Below are 20,300 nucleotides of genomic sequence, written 5' to 3' on the forward strand. Positions count from 1 at the left end.
CCCCACTGCCTTGCAGGACATCTTTGCGAGAAGAAAAAGCTAAGGAGTGAGCCATACACAAATCTTCTGGAGTGGAGTCTCTAAACAGTTGGATGGCATCTTGCATGCCTCCTGGCAATTCCTGTAGCCAAGCTGGTGCCCATGTATTGCTCTGCTTTCCTTTGGACCACATTAGTGAGGTTGAGTGGGGTGGGGAGCTTATTGTTTGCAGAGTCCAGGACTTCCATACACACTGCCCAGGCTTGCTCCACAAGGAGGTCACTTCGGTGCTGCTATCGCAGCAAGAACAATGTGAGAGGCAGCAGCTACAAGTTTAACTTCACCCCCAGATGAAACAAATAAAAATAAAAATCCTTCCAGTAGCACCTTAGGTAAAGGTAAAGGTACCCCTGCCCGTACGGGCCAGTCTTGACAGACTCTAGGGTTGTGCGCTCATCTCACTCTATAGGCCGGGAGCCAGCACTGTCCGCAGACACTTCCGGGTCACGCAGCCAGCGTGACAAGCTGCATCTGGCGAGCCAGCACAGCACACGGAACGCCGTTTACCTTCCCGCTGGTAAGCGGTCCCTATTTATCTACTTGCACCCGGGGGTGCTTTCGAACTGCTAGGTTGGCAGGCGCTGGGACCGAACGACGGGAGCGCACCCCGCCGCGGGGATTCGAACCGCCGACCATGCGATCGGCAAGTCCTAGGCGCTGAGGTTTTACCCACAGCGCCACCCTCGTCCCTAAGGAGCACCTTAGAGACCAACTAACTTTGTTATTGGTATGGCCTTTCGTGTGCATGCACACTTCTTCAGATACCCCAGAAACTCACTCCATTGTCTCTCAAGACAGACAGATGCCAACACATGCACACACACATTTTAATAGGAGAACACATAGGTAACTTGGGAAGTCTAATAAAATGGGCTACCAGGTTTGCAGCTCCTCACCGTTGCTTGTTTAAGCTGCAAGATCACTGATCTAAAAAGTGTTAGGAAATTTCACAGTTCAGCCCAAATGCTTTGTCTGGCACTTAATTTTTCGGAGGCGGCAGCACCTTCTGTATGTTTCTGAAAGCTACCTTGTCCCTCCTCCTCTGCTGCCTGTTTCCCACTGATCTCATCCTTTTGTGCTTTTTTTGGTTGTCTCTCATTACATCTCATAGCCCAAGTAGGTAAGGAAATGACAAAAGGAGCTCCATCAACAGTGCATGTTGCCTTTTCAGTCTAAGACAGCATGAGTAGAGATAGGACAGGATTGGACTGCAATGTCGGAAAGATCTTACAGCTCCCATTATAGCGCAGGGAGCTTCAGTTCTGCCCTGAACAGCTGTCAGCTGAACAATCACAACGATAAAGAGAGTATATTATATTTAACATAACAAGGTCTTAACAGTAACCAGCATGATGCCACTACTGGCTGTGGAATTTTATTTATTTATTTATAATCTGCATTGAAGTCGGAACAGCTGAAAGGAGATGCAATTTATCTGGGTTTTCGGGTAGTTAATTGCATCGCGTGTGACACACTATCCTTGGTTAAAGCACATTAAATGTGACACAGGGGTTGGACAAACAAGAAAGCTGGCTAGAGTGCTACAGCTTGATCCATAATATGTTTTCATACCAGGCAAGCCCCACTGAATTTAGGATTGAGGCTAAAGAAGCCCCTCTTGCATGTGTTTTTTTTTTTTTTTTTTTTTGTATCGCGTATGAAAACGGGAGAGAATTTGGAAGAACAAAATGAAACACAAGATCTCAGCTAATACGGGTTTTGCTTTCGCATTAGGGGTTTTATAGCAAAGCTGATTTAAACTTTGCTGTGAAATTGATGTTGGGCTCAGTGAATCAACAGGCCCAGCCCTTGAGAATAGCCCTTGTGTGTCTAGATTGTAAATCAGATATGACAGCCTTCCACCTTCTTGATTGGGGGGGGTGCTCAAAACTCTGTGGGACACAGTGTTCTAGATTTAGAAATCAAGAATGTACGCCCAAGCTCTCTTAAAAGTTAAAGTTAACCTGCATTAAGTGATTTGAAGGATGCACTTTTGCTTAAGGTGAAGGCAGACCTAAGCGGTAATCCAGTACCTGGGAGTAATTAAGTTCTGTTGAATTTTTCATTTTTAATTCGTTGATTAATTTATCTCCTTTGGAAGATCAGGATACTGTCCAGCTGGTGCTAGGTAGGATTCCACACTGTGTGCCACAAAAGGTCTGGGAGGTGGACATAACAATGGACACTAATATGGGCCTTTTTAATGTCAAAATAAAAGAGAAGCACATTTAGTAGTGGTTATTTAGCAGTAATAGATAAGGGAGAAGCGTTGTGGCCCAGCAGATAATGTGGATCTAGTCCATGGGTAGGCAAACTAAGGCCCTCCAGCCCATTTGCCTTCTAAATTGTGGACGGTCCAGAAATCAGCATGCTTTTACATGAGTAGAATGTGTCCTTTTATTTAAAATGCATCTCTGGGTTATTTGTGGGGCATAGGAATTTGTTCAGATTTTTTTTCCAAAATATAGTCCGCCCCCACCCCCCTACACCAAGGTCTGAGGGACAGTTCACGGCTCACGGCTGAAAACGTTTGCTGTCCCCTGACTGAGCTGGGTCCAATATTAGAGCCTTTTTTCTCTGTGCTCTGCTTCTAAGTTTGATTCATATGTTTGCTTGCTTATTTACTCTTTTTCTTCTTTCTCTTTCTTTCTCTCTCTCTCTCTCTCTCTCTCTCTCTTTTGAGCAGGAGCCAATCAGTGAGCAGAACTTTGATGCGTACGTCAACACCCTTACTGACATGTACACGAACCAGGAATGCTACCAGAATCCTGAGAACAAGGACCTGCTGGAAAGCATCAAACAGGCCATTAAAGGAATTCAGGTCTAATTACAGTGGGACAAAGAAGAAAAATAGGGGGGGAAATAAAAATTTTAAAAAAGAAGACGTTAAAAGTAACTGGAAGGACCTTCACTCTGCATATTCAGGTTTACAAGTTAGGAAACTTGTTGAATGAATGAATAAAAGGACCAAAACTTAACCAAGAGGCCATTCACAAGAAGCAGAACTGAACTCAAATGTTTTCGTTTACTCAGTGGCGTTCCTTTGGCAAACTGTGGGGCTTTGTTTCGTTTTTATTTTTCACCACATTACCGTGTGGTGGTGGGAGTTAAAGATGGTGTTGGGAGCAGATGGAGATCAACGGTCTTCACAAGCTGCTAGACACCTCCACCATCAAAGAAAGTTCCATAATAGAATTAGTCCCAGGTTTAGAGCATTAAAAGAACAGGGCTTCTGTCTGCGCCACAACGAGCTCCACAACCCTGTATCGCTTATGGTCATGTTCCCAAGATAACACATGATTGATGTGGCATGTTGTAGTACATGGGACGTAGGAGCTGCAGGCGAGCCTCCCATCTGAATCTGCTGGACACGAGGACTCTTACAAGTATTCTAGAGTAGCATTATTTTTTATTTTCTGAAAGAGCAGCTCTGGGTCTCCAGTAGAAAGCGCAATGGAAAAAAAAAATACAAAAGGTTCTCAGGGAAGCTTTTTTTGGAGTTTGCAACTACAGTATTCCTTTGTCCGTATTAAAAAAAAAAAAAAAAAGATAATAGCTATTAATGAACAGACCAATATTGGAACATTTCGTATGGAAGAATTCTAAATGTGTCATGGTCCAGTGTACATGAGTTTGGAAAGTCCTTTTGCTGACCGTTCTGGTTCTGTTTGTTGTCGTGGTCATCGTTGCGTAGCTGCACAGCGCTGCAGACATCCATGCCGGAGACATGTATAAGAAGCGATTAGGAACAAAAGGAAGTCTACAAGGAGGATTTACTCTTGGCTATGGACTTTGGCTCATAATACATGGCAATGTTTCTTGGTTCCGAGCTTTGTTTTCTACATTTTTTAAAAAAAAAATAAGTTTAACAAAACAGAGTGATCACCATTCTACAGAAGGAACAGTTGGGTATAGATCTTCCAAAGAACCACTTTGTTTTGTTTTGTTATTACCCCTTTGGTACACATAGTCCGCTGTGCACTTAAAAGAACTACAGTGAAGTGAATGTCTTTTGCAAAAACAAATTTCTTCAGCACCTCATTCGTCCACATTATGTATTGCTGGATTTGTTTGAGGAGGGAAGAGTGGCGGGGGAAGACGCCAACATTGATTCCGTGTGTGAATTCTCAAATTCTCCCCTAAGTCAAGGAAATGAACTTTCTAAACTTCTCCATTAGCAGTTGGCCAAATGTAGGTCACTGGTGCCATCTTAGTGCAGAGGGGTTATGGTGGAGAACGAAACATCGCAAACTCCCCATAGTTGTCTGCCCTGTACTGGTTGACTAGGGGACATTCCACATCTTGCCACCAGGTCCAATCCAAAATGCAGGAAAATATAGCTCTGAAGGGTCAGGAAGCATCTCTTATCTCCCCCTTTTCCACTCTTGCCTCTTTCTACAGGTCCTCAGTTTGTGAACTGTGGTCCCGGCATATCCAAAAGCCGGGAAATGTGTTAGATTAAAAATTGAACACGATAAAAGTATTAACTATTCTGCGAGATGGCATATTCTGGTGCTGAAATCTCCCTTCTCTCGGCAATAATTTAGTTTCCACAACTAAACCCCCCTGATAACTTCTAAATATATTTTCTAGCCAGCTTAAGATGGCCTCGGTCAGGTCTTTCCCTGAAAACAAAAAGCAAAGAAGAAGAAGTCCGGGCTTCATTGAAGTGAATGACAAAGCTTGTTGATTCTGTGAGAAGAAGGGCTGATATCGAAATAGCCTCCATGTGTACAGCTGAGTCACCTCCTCCTGCACACACACATGTGTGTGTGCCAGTTTTTTTCCTTGTGTTGCCCCTTCCAACACCCCAAATTCTGCTCCCGAGGGTCCCCCAATCTTCAGGAGTGGCTTTGGGAGGAATGTGAGGGACTACAGTGGGAAGGTGGGAACGATAAATATTCACCCGCCCGTGGAATGCTACATGCCTTTTAGAGCATTTTCATAGGTGAGCTTTTGAGCCTCTTCCCTTTATATATGAATACTTGGTCATTGTTACAGCAGAAGCGAAAATGCAGGAGAGGCACTTGTAGTGCAAATGATCAGTCTGGCCAGTGTAGGTTTTTATATGCCGGCTACATGCCTGATAGAAACAAGAACCACTTTAAAGTCTCGGTATGAAAATGCCTTAAAAGCCTAGTCCTGCATATACTTAGGCTATAAACTAAAACCCTTTGAAGTCTATGAGAGAACTCCAATGGAGAAGGGGCGAAATAGATATTGGTGACTTTACTCATATGCTTAACTTACTCATCTGAGTAAATTCACTTGGGCGCTAGAGAGGATCACAGCATTGGGCCCTTTGACTTGGCTTATTTATACAACCCATGGAAAGTGCAAAAAAAAAAAAAACGAAAGAAGGAAAAAATAAGTATTAAAAAAAGACAATGCTTTTAATATGTAAATAGAGTCCAATTTGATGGTGATTGCAGCTCATTTAGTATTTCAGAGTAGAGAACTTGCACTTCCTTTAAAGAAAAAGAAGGGTTGGGGGGAAAGTAGATAGCTGAATTATTCTGTAAATTATTTAAGGGTGCATTCAAATGCACATCCTTTGAGTGGTGCAACAGCTGTGGAAGGGCACTCACTGTGTTTTGACTATATGTACAATCTTCTCCAGAGAATAGAGCTGTAGGGAAAAGCAGTTTCTACTAGTCTGCAGCAAAGGCCAGATACGCATAGTGCTGACTGGCTTGTGCCTGTAGCGTCAAGAACCCACCTCCTCAAATCATTTTTCTCTAATCTTTTTAAAAAATAGAGCGTGTCCACCCTTCTGTTTAAAGCACTGATCAAGTGGTAGATTGGATAAAACTGCAAGTGGTGCTTTTAAAACTAAACATTTTCAGAGTCAACCAATCGACTGTAGCATGGGAAGTTAGAAAACAGATTCGCTGATAAATACTAGGCCTGTCAAAAGCATTGGGAGTTGGGTTTACATAGCAGGAGGCAGGGAAACACAGTGAGTCATATTTCTGTATGCACCCTAATTTTGGGGAAATGTGTGTAATTTGTATTCGCAACACCTTATTTTATTTTATTTTGACTATTTATTGAATCATTTTTAATTTATTAAATTTATACTTCTGTTGAAGCTGGACATCACATCATGAGAAAGGAAAGGAGGCAGGAAAAAATAATCCCTGAAAGAAATACAACTTTTTGATCAATAAAACAATAATATTTCCCTCTAAGAAGAAATAAAAAAAATCTAACTTTCGCGTGTAATTTTGATGCAACCAAGTTATTTTTATATATTTTTGTTATTTATTCTTTTAACAATGGGAATTTTTTTAAAGATATTTTATAACTGAAGCGCTTTTTTAAAAAAAGTTTTTTGTTTGATTTTATTTTGGGTGGGGACAAAATGCAGAAAGAGAGAGAGCGAGAGAGAGAGAGAGATTCCTTTTCTTCGTTTGTTTTTGTTATTCTTTTGTCTTCTCGACGATCCTATTGTTTCAGGCACTGATAACGGTTTAAAAAAAAATTAAAACATGTAATTTATTATTTATTTAATATTTAAATTAAACATAAAAAATTGATCTGTGCTCTTGTTGTATATTTATTTCGTCATGTTTGTGTGTCGGTTATGTGATGGCTGAGTAATTGTTTATGTGAAGGAATACTGTTCATATTTAAATAATAAAGAATCACATTGGAAAAAAAGGAACTGCAGGCTACATGTTCTTCTGTGAAAGAAAGAAAAAGAGAAAGCAAATTTAATACTGTTTCTCTGCTCAAGAAATACATTCCACAAATGAGACTTGACTGAATGGATTTCCAGGAGCTCTGCTGAATCAGATGAAAGGTCTAGCTAGTTCAGCAGCTGTTTCCTGGGAACTTTAGTCTGTTAAGGGTGCTATGAATTGTAGCTATGCAGTAAGTACGCTATAGTTCCCAGGATTTGGGGGGGCGGGGCTGGGCACACATACAGTCAAACCTTGGTTCTCGAACAGCTCCATTTTCAAACATTTTGGCTGCCGAATGCAGAAAACCCGGAAATGCTCCGGTTTTCAAACCTGAATGAAAAACTGAATGGTTTTTAGGAACCTGAATGCCTGACGCGGCTTCCATTTTGAGTTTCCCTATATGAACTGAGGCTTCCGTTTTCAGTTTTCGAATGTTTCATAAGTCCAATGGTCTTCTGGAATGGATTACGTTCGAAAACCGGGGTTCCACTGTACCAACATTTCTCCAGTGAAAATATTTTTTTTTTTATAAATTTTTTATTGGTTTTTCACATTTTATAAAGACATAACACACACGTAAAAGACAAAGACAAAGAACATGTATAATTTCAAAAATCTTACTTTCTTAACTTTGGTCCTTGACTTCCCCCCACCCCCCCTTCATACATCCCAATTCCCATAATTATGTCAGCAAGTTATTATTTTCCCTCCTTACCATGTTAATATTACATCTTTTGTAGAAGATTAAATTCTATCCTAAGTTGGACTCTGATTCCCTTCCATCGATTTCCCATTTTTTATTAAACATCAATCATATTGACTAGACCCAAAAATCGTAAGTGTTTTTAAAATTCTATTTTCCCCCCCTCCCACCCCTGGTTCGTCCCTTCCCAAGTACATGTCCACAATAACAGTTCTTAGCCTGGATTCCTCACATCCGAGGCCTTCAAGTCTCTTTCAGTCCCTCTCCGCCGGTTTTGTTGGTAGTCCTTTATGTTGGTCTTCGGATCTCGAAGGAGTTCTGTCCCAATCAAGCCAGGTTTTCTTCCCACAAGAAAACTTAGAGACAACTGCTGCAAAAGTTCCACCAGTCCTTCATATTCAGAATGGAGGCCCCAATCATATTTCTTCTTTCTTTTAAGTTCTTGAATTCCAAGTACTCCAGGGGCCTCCTCCTTCATCTTTCGCATCTTTTGCAGATTTGTAATCCATGTAATCCAAGGGTCTTCTTGTTTATAATCCACATGTGTAGGCTTCTGGTTGGTACTTTCCATCTGTGCTTTCTCCTTTCCTTGTTTAGTCTCCTTCAGTTCTTGAGATATCTGTTCCGGTTCAGCTGCAGATTTTTTCTCATTCAAATCCTCAATACATTCAGCAGAGTTGCTTATTCCAGAAGTCAAGGTCGTGAGTTGTTTATTCATAGCCAGACTCTGCTCTTGTAAAATTCCCACAAAGTAAAACATTCTTTCTATTTCAGCTAGTAAATTTCCATCCGCAGCCATTGTAATGTCTCAGAATTCCCCCTAGAGGGAATCTGGTTACTTAGTAATCTTTTCCCAACAGTCCTTTGCCTCGTTCTTTGTTTCTTTGTTTCCAACCACTTTAATTCAATTGTATCACATTTAGTCCAGGGAGATCTTAAGTAACACGCTTTTTTACTTTAAATTGCCCGTTTGACAGCTTTGACAGCTGTCAAACTCCTTTCCTCTTCAACGGGCTCAAAGGCAGGACGCTCCCGGGCCCGGAAGGGGGGGTTACACACAACAAGAGAAAAACTTCTAAAATTCCACTCTTACACTCCAGCTCAAAACTTCTTTTATCAAATTGTGAAAGTTAATGTCTTTTTAACTCACCCCAAAGGGGTAGGCTCTCCAACTTAGTTCTCCTGCTATTGCTTTAAATCGTCTGCAGAAGGGGGGGTGCGGACTTCCCTTTAACACATCCCCCGGTCGTATCAAATTCACAGATAGATATTTTAAAGTCCGAATTCCAATCTACTCACGGGTTGCTTCTTTTCGGGTTCCGAATTTAAGGAAAAAAGTCAGCGCTCTTCAGCCATGGCACACGGCTTCGCTCCGCTGGGGTAGCGGTCTACTCCCAGCACCACGCCGCTCTCCGTACCCTCTCCGTAGCCTTTAAAAAGGCTCTTCGTGGGTCGGGGGGGCGCTTAAGGTGCCCACCGAGTCACCAGGTCCGCAGGCATCCGCGCCTGCGGTTTTTGAGGGTCTCCGCGTCGCCGTCGCGGCAAGACCCGTCCCCGGCGGAGCCGATTCCCTCCGGAGCTCGGAGGGAATCCGCCATTAGCTGTTCGCACCAACCCGGAAATCCCATTTCTCCAGTGAAAATAGGGACATCACATTCCAAGACAATTTTGCAATTTATACCCCGCACATCTTATTGGGTTACCCCAGCACTCTGGGCAGCTTCCAACCTATATAAAAACATAATAAAACAGTAAACTTTTTTTTTAAAAAAAACACTTCCCTATACAGGATGGCTCAGGAGTTGGATAACTCCATACCCGCCAACATTTCTCCGATGAAAATAGGGACATTCGGGATCAAATCAGAAACCCGGACGGCTTCTCTAAATCAGTGACATTCCTGGAAAATAGGGACACTCAGAGGGTCTGGAGACAGCTGAGGTGCATGTGGGAAGCCTGAAAGCTGTGCATGAGTGTGGAAATGGCCCTCTCCCACAGTCATTCCCACAAAAGAAGAGAAGAGTTTTGATATCCTGCTTTTTCACTACCCTAAGGAGTCTCAAAGAGGCTAAAAATCTCCTTTCCCTTCCCTACAGCAAACACTCTGTGAAGTGAGTGAGGCTGAGAGACTTCAGAGAAGTGTGTCTAGCCCAAGGTCACCCAGCAGCTGCATGTGGAGGAGCGGGGAAGCGAACCCGGTTCACCAGATTACGAGTCCACTGCTCTTAACCACTACACCACACTGGCTATTCAAAGGGATGCTACATCAAACATGGAGGCAGTACAGTGGTACTTCGGGTTACAGGCGCTTCAGGTTACAGACTCCGCTAACCCAGAAGGAGTACCTCAGGTTAAGAACTTTGCTTCAGGATGAGAACAGAAATCACGCAGCAGCAGTGGGAGGCCCCATTAGCCAAAGTGGTACCTCAGGTTAAGAACAGTTTCTGGTTAAGAGCGGACCTCCAGAATGAATTAAATTCTTAACCCGAGGTACCACTGTATATGATCAGTAGCCACTGATAGCTTCTTTTGGCATCAATATGGAAGAACCTTTGCTAAAATTGCGTTCAGCACTCCACAGTCGGCCTCCTGTTCCCCCTGACAGTAGGGAACACGGGGGGGGGGACACAAAAAATATTGGGTGAAAAATGCTCGGCCCCCTGGAGTTGGTGCCCCCCAACATAATTAGGTCTGCAGAATGCAAGGTTTCCTCAATTATGGATCTTTGCGGTTTTGCACCCCCTCTGCTCGGGGCCCTATGGCAGGAGGAACTGCCCACATCACCACCCTAAATCTAGCGCTGCTTCCAGGAGATGCTGGAGGCTGAAATCGGGACCACCTGCATGCAAGACAGATGCTCCCCCACTGAGCAATGACACTTGCCCAATAAGATGCCTATGGGAAACCCACAAAGCACGACATGTATGTTGTTCCTAATGGGGCAAATTGCAGCTGGTGGGAAGGGAGGGAGTTTCAACTGAGAAATCAGGGAGGGAGAGAGAGTTAACCCTACCTACCCCGCTGTGGGTTAAACCACAGAGCCTTGGAATTGCCAATTAGAAGGTTGACAGTTCGAATCCCCGCGACGGGGTGAGCTCCCGTTGCTCCGTCCCTGCTCCTTCCAACCTAGCAGTTCGAAAGCACCTCAAAGTGCAAGTAGATAAATAGATACCACTCCAGTGGGAAGGTAAATGGCATTTCCGTGCGCTGCTCTGGTTCTCCAGAAGCGGCTTGGTCATGCTGGCCACATGACCCGGAAGCTGTACGCCGGCTCCCTCGGCCAATAAAGCGAGATGAGTGCTGCAACCCCAGAGTCGGCCATGACTGGACCTAATGGTCAGGGGTCCCTTTACCTTTACCCCTGCAGGACAGTGGTGCTGATGCGTCCCAGGGGGTCTCTGCAGCTGGTTTTTAAAGAGATGAGGAATTTCACCATAGCTCTCCAGCATTTGTAGTCTACTTTGGCCCTAAACTAAACATTTTATTGAAAGAAACAAATGGAATGCAGCTGCTTGTCCAAGAACATCAAGGTGCTTACCCCACCGTTCCTGTTTTTCCACCACCACCAGCAAAAAGCTAATACTATTCTAGGCTGCATTCACAGAAGTATAGTGTCCTAATCAAGGGAAGTCGTAAAGGTAAAGGGACCCCTGACCATTAGGTCCAGTCGTGGCCGACTCTGGGGTTGCGGCGCTCATCTCACTTTATTGGCCGAGGGAGCCGGCGTACCGCTTCCGGGTCATGTGGCCAGCATGACTAAGCCGCTTCTGGTGAACCAGAGCAGCACAGGGAAACACCGTTTACCTTCCTGCTGGAGCGGTACTTATTTATCTACAGTGGTACCTTGGGTTAAGAACTTAATTTGTTCTGGAGGTCTGTTCTTAACCTGAAACTGTTCTTAACCTGAAGCACCACTTTAGCTAATGGGGCCTCTCGCTGCTCCCGCGCTGCTGGAGCACGATTTCTGTTCTCATCCTGAAGCAAAGTTCTTAACCCGAGGTACTATTTCTGGGTTAGCAGAGTCTGTAACCTGAAGCGTATGTAACTTGAAGCGTATGTAACCCGAGGTACCACTGTACTTGCACTTCGTGCTTTCGAACTGCTAGGCTGGCAGGAGCAGCGACCGAGCAACGGGAGCTCACCCCATTGTGGGGATTCAAACCGCCGACCTTCTGATCGGCAAGTCCTAGGCTCTGTGGTTTAACCCACAGCGCCATCCGCGTCCCGCAAAGGGAAGTCATAGTCCCACTCTATTCTGCCTTGGTCAGACCACACCAGGAATAATGTGTCCAGTTCTGCGTGCCACTATTTAAGAAGGATATTAACAAGCTGGAATGTGTGCAGAAGAGAGCAACCGAGACGATCAAGGGTCTGGAAACCAAGCCTGATGAGGAGCGGTTGAGGGAGCTGGGTATGTTTAGCCATCTTCAAATACCTAAAGGGGTGTCACATGGAGGATGGAGCAAGTTTGTTTTCTCCTGGTCTGGAAAACAGGACCCAGACGAATGGCTTCAAGTTACAAGAAAGGAGATTGTGATGCAACACCAGGAAGAACTTTCCGATAGTAATAGCTGTTTGACAGTGGAAGGGTCTCTCTCAGGAGGTGGTAGACTCTCCTTCCTTGGGGGTTTTTAAGCAGAGGTTGGATGCTTTGGTTGAGATTCCTGCATTGCAGAGGGGTGGGCTAGATGACATTCAGCGTCCCTTCCAACTCCACGATTCTATGATTCAAAGACCTTGTCTATTTACCCAGCACTCCAAATTGCTGGGGTTTGTGGAATGTGGACAGCCTCTTAGGCGCTTAAGTGCTGAAAATCAAAATGATAAAATGACAAGTGCAAAACTGCTGTTTCTTTATTATTATTTTTTTAAAAAAACACCCCACTTCTCTCTCTACTGAATGCATAGCACAGCTATAAAACAACAGGGCCTTTTGTTCCAGAAGCATTACACATTTTGCTCGTTATGATTTTTAAATGTCCTTATCCCTTCAGTGAACCCCACCTCGTGCCTGTGTGGAGCAATTTACTGAATAATGGTGATTCCTGGGAGATAGCCTCCGTACTGCTCTTCAGTGAAAGATGTTGATGGAATCAAAGCCGTAGCGGGTTCCTCGTTGGTTTTTACTGGCAACAATAAAACGCCGAACACATTTACGAGAAATATTTTGTTGTTGTTGCTATTTCTTTTTTTCATTATCTGGTTATTATTTGCAAGGAGATCTAATCCAGGGCCGAGACAAAAGTGAGTACTTTCAGCAATTTTTCGAGGATGTGGGGTGGGCCCTTCAAAATGGGGCAAAAGTGCCCTGTTGCCGTGACAACACGGATGACAACAGCACGGGGCCGGCATGTCACAGTTAAGTGCAGTTGGCTTCATTCGCCCCCTAGTGACATCATCACACAGGCAAATCTGATTGGCTACATTCGCGTCATGGCATCATCGTGCTAAATCCATGATCACCGATTGGCTGGGATCGCTGCAGGATGGAGAGGCGACTAAGCAAAATGGCACCATAGCAGTAGCAGAGAGTGGAAACAGTAGCTACACATTAATATTGTTTTTCCCGAAACACACCTAGTCCCCCAAATATATTGGCAAACATTCCTGCACAGTCTTAACTGTGCTAATATTTCCAATCTATTTTGTATCACTCAGTGTGGGGCTGTGACCCGGGAGGAGATCCTTGTAACGCGTCCTTTCCTAACAAATCGGCTGCATGTACTGAATAATTGAACGCTTAGGTTGTGTTTTGAACGACCGCGTTGGGAGCCATTATTGCACAGTGATATCTACTTGGAACTGGCTTCCTTTATCACAGGGAAGGGAATTGAATCGGTTTAAGATGGCACGCTGTATGCTTTGGAGGGCTCTCAGGTCTCTTCCAATATCCTTTCTGGGAAAACAACCTCAAAGACACTCTCTTGTGTGCCACAGGCACAAAGTGATGGATCTCGTCATAAGAATCCTCCAAGCCACTTCAAATCATCATTAACCTGTTATTGCTAAGACAAACATCAACAACTGGGATTTTAAAACCGATAGCTGCTTACCCAAACAGCTGCCAACACAACATTGTTTAACTCATTTTTCACTCGGCTCCAATGTTTGGGGAAGATCGTGTTGTATAGCCCTCCAGGGCCAGTACCATGACAGAATGCACAAGGAGGACAATGTTTAAATATGCACCCCTCATTTTAAAATCCCCATACACAAGCAAAACTGTCTGGCTTGATGTGATTCTGCTCCAACCGAGGACCACATCCATCTCAAGAATTTAAGCGAGCTTTTGTTTCAGAGAGATTCCACGCAAAAATCCCACTGCGCTCAAAAATGACATTTGCAAAAACAATGCTGTGCTAGAGGCAGTCTGTAAATGTACATTGGAATGTGGACATTGCACAGGGAGCGCATTCAAACCTGTGATTGCCTCCAAAACAAAACTGTCATCTCTTTTAATGCGTAAGGGTCTGTGCACGCAGAGAAGGACAAGAAAGGGTTAAGTTAGGTGTGCTGGTTAATTTGGGTGTGTGTATCCTGCACCTGCAACTAGTTAAGCATGGAAGAGTCAGCAAGCCTGGGAGAGTGACTCAGAACAATCTGAAGCATAGATACACTTCTGTAAAGAGTGTTCTCCTTCATGGAGAGCACATGTTGTGGTGGGGTCTGACAGGCCACCCCTCTGTTGCTGGGCGGGGTCATTTAGATGGCCATTGGCAGTGATTGAGCTGTTTGGGTTACTGGGGAAATTTTGATGCTGCCAATTTGTGGGATGGACCAAAGGTTTTATATACAGGGCACGCAGCATTGAGCGTTCTCTTTCGCTGCGTGCACCGGATCACCTGCCCACCCTCCCTAATTTAGGGATCTTGCGTTTGACCTTGATACGCCTGTCATGGGGTTGTCTGCTTTGGGGGCAGGGGCCTGGTAGGAATTTTGTCCATTTGGCTGATTGGCTGGTGCCATTTGGTTTTTGCCTACTGCGTAACAAATCATCACAACTTGTAAGGTTGCGGTTAGGCATTGGTAAATTTTTCAGTTGGTGGAGGGGATGTGCTTGGCTGTGCCTGCCCTTCCAATGCTGCTGCTGCAAGGGAATTCCGTTAAAGGAATCCAGGGGCTCGCCATGTTTTTGTCCGAATCCCTGGCATGGGGCATTGGCACACAAGCCCCTGGGAGCATGCGGGGAGAGGTGAGGGTCTGGTACCCAACTCCATTTTCTCCCCAATATTGTTTTCCCTTACTGGCTTTCGCTGGAATCCGGAAGTCAGTTCTGTCCCTGGGCAATGCCTAAGAAACCACTCACAGAGTACTGGTCAGGGGTCCCTTTACCTTTACCTTTATCACTGTATAATCAGACGCACCAAGAGGCTAAAAAACAGTTTCTATTTGTGGGCTGTTAGGCTGCTGAACGGAAAATAATATAGTGCAACTGACTTTCGGGGTTGGTGTGTTGTGGGACAAGAACACAGAGTACAATGAGATTGAGTGTTTGGGGGGGGGAGGCTCAGTTAATTTCACTGTACACAGGTTGTACACTGAAAATAAAGGTATTATTATTATTATTATTATTATTGGTGGTGCTGTGGGTTAAACCGATCAGATGGTCGGCGGTACAAATCCCCGCGACGGGGTGAGCTCCCGTTGCTCAGTCCCTGCTCCTGCCAACCTAGCAGTTCGAAAGCATGTCAAAGTGCAGGTAGATAAATAGGTACCGCTCTGGCAGGAAGGTAAACAGCGTTTCCGTGCGCTGCTCTGGTTCGCCAGAAGCGGCTTAGTCATGCTGGCCACATGACCCGGAAGCTGTATGCCGGCTCCGTCGGCCAATAAAGCGAGATGAGCGCCGCAACCCCAGAGTCGGTCACGACTGGACCTAATGGTCAGGGGTCCCTTTACCTTTACTATTATTATTATTATTATTATTATTATTAAACAAACAATAACAATAACCCCCTAATAGGTCCGCCCGACCATTCTTCCTTAGTGAGGTATTCTCTCTCTGGTTTTAACAGGCCCCTCATTGGGGGCTACAGATGGCCTTCTGCTCTCCAGGCCATTTAACAGGAGCTGGGTCTGGCAGCAGTGCCATAAACTTATTAAAACTGCCATCACTAATTAACCATTTAAATGTAACTACATTTCCGTATTACCAATAGCCATTATACAGGTGCAGTTTCTGAGAAGCTGAAGGAAGAGTAAGATAACTTCCCATCAAGCAATCAAAAGCCAATGCTCTTTATTAGCAGGAATAACATTTCATTTTCATTTTCTTTAAATTCATTCCACAGTACAGTAACACGTGGGAACAAAATTGTCTCAAAAATGTAAACATACCTCCAACTCCCAGATCTGCTGGTTATAATGGGCTTAGGCTGATTAATCAACTAAAGCTTCAGTTGTTTTAGTCAGTGGTTAAAACGTGAGGCCCTAATTTGAAAGGCAATTAATATGTATTAAAACAAACTATTAACCACATACAGCCACAACAAAGGAGGTTTGCCTTCACCCGTCTAATTTTCTAATGAACAACAGATGTGCTTCTTGCATTTCTCAAGAATTCACCATATGGACAGCATCTACTGCGCTGTAGCTTGTTAATACTTTTTGATTATTTTATATTACTAGGAGCACAGGAGTACATTAGCATCCGAGAAGTGCCTTTAAAAATGCACAAGTGGAAATTAGGAAACTGGGACTGACCTCTGTTTGAAAGCTTCCTCTATTTCAAGGGTGGAGAAGCTGTCTCAGACCAATTCACTTCTGGGTAATCTTATTTGGTGGGTGGGGCCAAAAGTAAAATTTGCGTGGAGCAACAAATGCGAATTTTACCTTTAGCAGTAGCCTAGTTCCTGCACATGCATCGTGTACTTCACCCAGACAAGCTAGAGACATTGTGAGTTCAAAGACCAGTGGAAGGTGCGGCCAGAGGAGATTTCCAAGATGCCACATTCAAGCCCAAGTCCTGGGGTCCATCCCCCCCCACTCTAATTTCATTTAAATATACAAGTATCCTAAGGAAGCACACAGCTGTGGATGGGGTAGGAAAAGGAGTGCCTTTAAGTTGCTCATCCACAGTCAGAACCTAGACCTTTCCCACTACAGCGAGACGCACTGTATTCTCTATATAAGAATTTACATCTGTGAATATAAATTAGCATGCACAAATATTACGCCAATATGCACCCTCTTTTGGGAGGTGATGCAGAAGTGGCCCACTGTAGCGGGAACAGGACTTCTGCTTGGAAAGCAGCTAAAAAAGCCAATGCAATTCTGGGCTGCATCAATAGGAATATAGCATCTAGATCAAGGGAAGTAATAGTGCCACTGTATTCTGCTCTGGTCAGACCTCACCTGGAGTACTGTGTCCAGTTCTGGGCACCACAGTTCAAGAAGGACACTGACAAACTGGAACGTGTCCAGAGGAGGGCAACCAAAATGGTCAAAGGTCTGGAAACGATGCCTTATGAGGAACGGCTAAGGGAGCTGGGCATGTTTAGCCTGGAGAAGAGGAGGTTAAGGGGTGATATGATAGCCATGTTCAAATATATAAAAGGATGTCACATAGAGGAGGGAGAAAGGTTGTTTTCTGCTGCTCCAGAGAAGCGGACACGGAGCAATGGATCCAAACTACAAGAAAGAAGATTCCACCTAAACATTAGGAAGAACTTCCTGACAGTAAGAGCTGTTCGACAGTGGAATTTGCTGCCAAGGAGTGTGGTGGAGTCTCCTTCTTTGGAGGTCTTTAAGCAGAGGCTTGACAACCATATGTCAGGAGTGCTCTGATGGTGTTTCCTGCTTGGCAGGGGGTTGGACTCAATGGCCCTTGTGGTCTATTCCAACTCTATGATTCTATGATTCTATGATCTCCATGAGAAAAAAGCCACGTCCTTCATCTCGATCAGGTCGGTCCAACTTTTCATACCAAGTGGGCTGCAAGAGTACTTCAGCACGGAACCCATGGGCCTTACACTGACGCCCTTGTCAAGCCCTCACAGGAAGCCATTAATAGTCTTCCTGGCCCAGGCAACTGTCCCTTCCCTGCTAGTTTTTATCAGCTAAGAGAGGTAAAGGGACGCGGGTGGCACTGTGGGTTAAACCACAGAGCCTAGAACTTGCTGATCAGAAGGTTGGCGGTTCGAATCCCCGCAATGGGATGAGCTCCCGTTGCTCGGTCCCTGCTCCTGCCAACCTAGCAGTTCGGAAGCACATCAAAGTGCAAGTAGATAAATAGGTACCGCTCTGGCGGGAAGGTAAACGGTGTTTCTGTGCGCTGCTCTGGTTTGCCAGAAGCGGCTTAGTCATGCTGGCCACATGACCCGGAAGCTGTACGCCGGCTCCCTCGGCCATTAAAGCGAGATGAGCGCCGCAACCCCAGAGTCGGCCACGACTGGACCTAATGGTCAGGGGTCCCTTTACCTTTAAGAGAGGACAAGGCCCAGAGTACAAGTGGTTGCACCCTGTCCACATCCTTTAGCCTTATTAACTGAAACTCATCCAACACAACAGGGCTAGACGGTGCTCTGGATACCCCTCGAGATTCAGCTGCTGTAACAGCAGCCAAGATCCTGCTGGATGCAAACAATTTTGTCCTCAAAATGCTTTGCAAGAAAGTCACAGCAAGCTCTCATCAGTTCTGCCACCTCCTTCAGGCCAGACGGTAAGAGGACCCTCACTATCTGGAAAAGCTCTGCTGGACAGCGTAAGAAGGATGCAATAGAGGCAGCAAAGTATGCCTTCATTGCTGCCTTGACTGCCTCTACGCAGGCTCGATGATTAGTACCTGTGTTTGATTGCATGCAACCCGAGTTTCCCTCCACTCATGTTAAGAGCCATCTCCCAGCTTGTTTCCTCTCCCTAACCTCCGCAGTGTATCAGGGAGCAAAACAGGCTCCAGGAAGCGGGAGAGGGCACTCAGGGGGTGATCATGTCAATCAGTGGCCCGAGCCGTTCGGATGTTCTAGAAGTCAGGCAGGGCTTCAACACTTAATATGACCAACCGCATTCTTCTTTGGGCAGCTCACAAATGAAATTATAAAAAATACAATCTCTTAAAAACAGCAGTTTTCAGTGTGAAATCATTGGGGGGGGGGGAGAGAGACAGGAAAAAGAGCAGAGAACAGATTCTTTCCTGCGCAGAGCAATGCTGAGCAAGGCTGACACCTTGTGACCAAGTCAGTGTAGGGTCTCTGCCAAAACAACAAACGGTGTGGGTGCTTAGCCATGCAGGAGAATATTTGCATTTATGTTCAAGTGTTCAAAGAGATTCACGTACATTACCTTGGAATCTTTCCAATAGCCCTGCAAGGTAGGTCAGTGCTTGGATCCCCAAAAAGCAGGTTTTAATTTTATATATTTATTTAAATTTATATCCCACTCCCCCCCCCCCATGGAAACCCAAGGCAATGTGTATGTGGTTCCTAGGTGGTCAGGCATTAACCTGATCTAGGTCAGCTTAGCTTCAGCCTTCAGACCATATCCTGGGATAGTGCAGATTATGTTAGTCACTACTCTATAAGAGTTTCAGGAGGGGAAAGTAGCAGAGTTTAATTTAAGGGAAGCAAATGAGATCTCTAGAAGTAAAAGGTGCAGGTTAGGAGTGGAGATTCCTGCATTGTAGGCAGTTGGACTACATGACCTTGGAGATCCTTTCCAACTTTACAATTTATTGATTCTAGAAATCTTTTTTTCGGGAACAGCTGCTGTAGCTAATAACGACTTGACAGGTAGAAATTCAACAAGTGAGGCCTAAGAAGAGTCCTGCTGAATCAGACCATCTATATGTATGTGGTTATTAAACTAAATAATAAGATATGTTAATCGTCTCATTTTCCCTCCTGGCCTCCTAGGACCAGCTTAGTTCCAGCCTGGAGACAAGCACCAGGATGCTTCCTTCACAGAAGGTGCGGGCAGGAGCGCCTTGGACAACTTTTTAAAAAATGCAGGCTGGTCTATGTAACCGTTCACATTCATTCAGATTGTCTGGTTTGATCATGTTAATCGTATATCAACTGTTCTTATGGTGTCATACATCTTACTGTACAGTGGTACCTCGGGTTAAGTACTTAATTCGTTCCGGAGGTCCGTACTTAACCTGAAACTGTTCTTAACCTGAAACACCACTTTAGCTAATGGGGACTCCTGCTGCCGCCACGCTGCCACCGCACGATTTCTGTTCTCATCCTGAAGCAAAGTTCTTAATCTGAAGCACTATTTCTGGGTTAGCGGAGTCTGTAACCTGAAGCGTATGTAACCCAAGGTACCACTGTATAGGCTGCTGATACTATACTATACTATATACACACACACACACACACACACACACACAATGGCACCTTAATAGTGAAGGGTACTTTTTTTAAAAAATCAAATAATAAAAACCATATATATATATATATATAAAAACACCTAATAATAAATATTTTTAAAACCCAATGATAAATTATATTTTCTAAAAAAAACCCCAACTAAATAATATTTTTTTAAAAAAACCTAATAAAATAAGTATTTTTTTAAAACCTAGTAATGCATAATAAATAAATACTATTTAAATAAAACACACCTTAATAATAGCTAATAAGTAACACCCAATTTTAAAGACCTACTAATATGTAATAAACAAACGAACAAAAACCAATTAAATACATGGTAAGTAATATAACGGCAGATAACATTTTAGAAAGGCGGTGGCCTAAAAGTCCTCCCCGCCCCCGCCCCCATTAACCCTTCAATGGGAGCCTAGGCCGCCGTCCTTCGTCATCACCAGCCGCCTTCCGTCGCCCGCGCCGCCCCTCTCCCCCGCACCCAGTGGTACTTCCCTCCCCTTTCCGAAAGGCCGCGGCGGGCGTCCCCTCCATCCACAAATGGACCATTCC

The 20,300-nt window shown here is 44.5% G+C and overlaps 1 protein-coding gene across 4 annotated transcripts in view; it reads left to right on the forward strand.

Moving 5' to 3' along the window:
- MYT1 (myelin transcription factor 1) overlaps nucleotides 1-6,665 on the forward strand; it is a 170,926-nt gene extending 164,261 nt beyond the window's left edge. For all 4 annotated transcript variants that reach the window (XM_081011053.1, XM_081011055.1, XM_081011054.1 and 1 more), the window contains one exon: nucleotides 2,726-6,665. In XM_081011053.1, coding sequence (XP_080867179.1) covers nucleotides 2,726-2,866 — 141 coding nt within the window. In that variant the 3' untranslated portion in view covers nucleotides 2,867-6,665. The remainder of the gene's footprint in view (nucleotides 1-2,725) is intronic.
- Nucleotides 6,666-20,300: the final 13,635 nt, after the last annotated feature.

The sequence above is a fragment of the Podarcis pityusensis genome (genome assembly GCF_964106645.2).
Source record: "Podarcis pityusensis genome assembly, chromosome: 6".
Taxonomy (NCBI): domain Eukaryota; kingdom Metazoa; phylum Chordata; class Lepidosauria; order Squamata; family Lacertidae; genus Podarcis; species Podarcis pityusensis.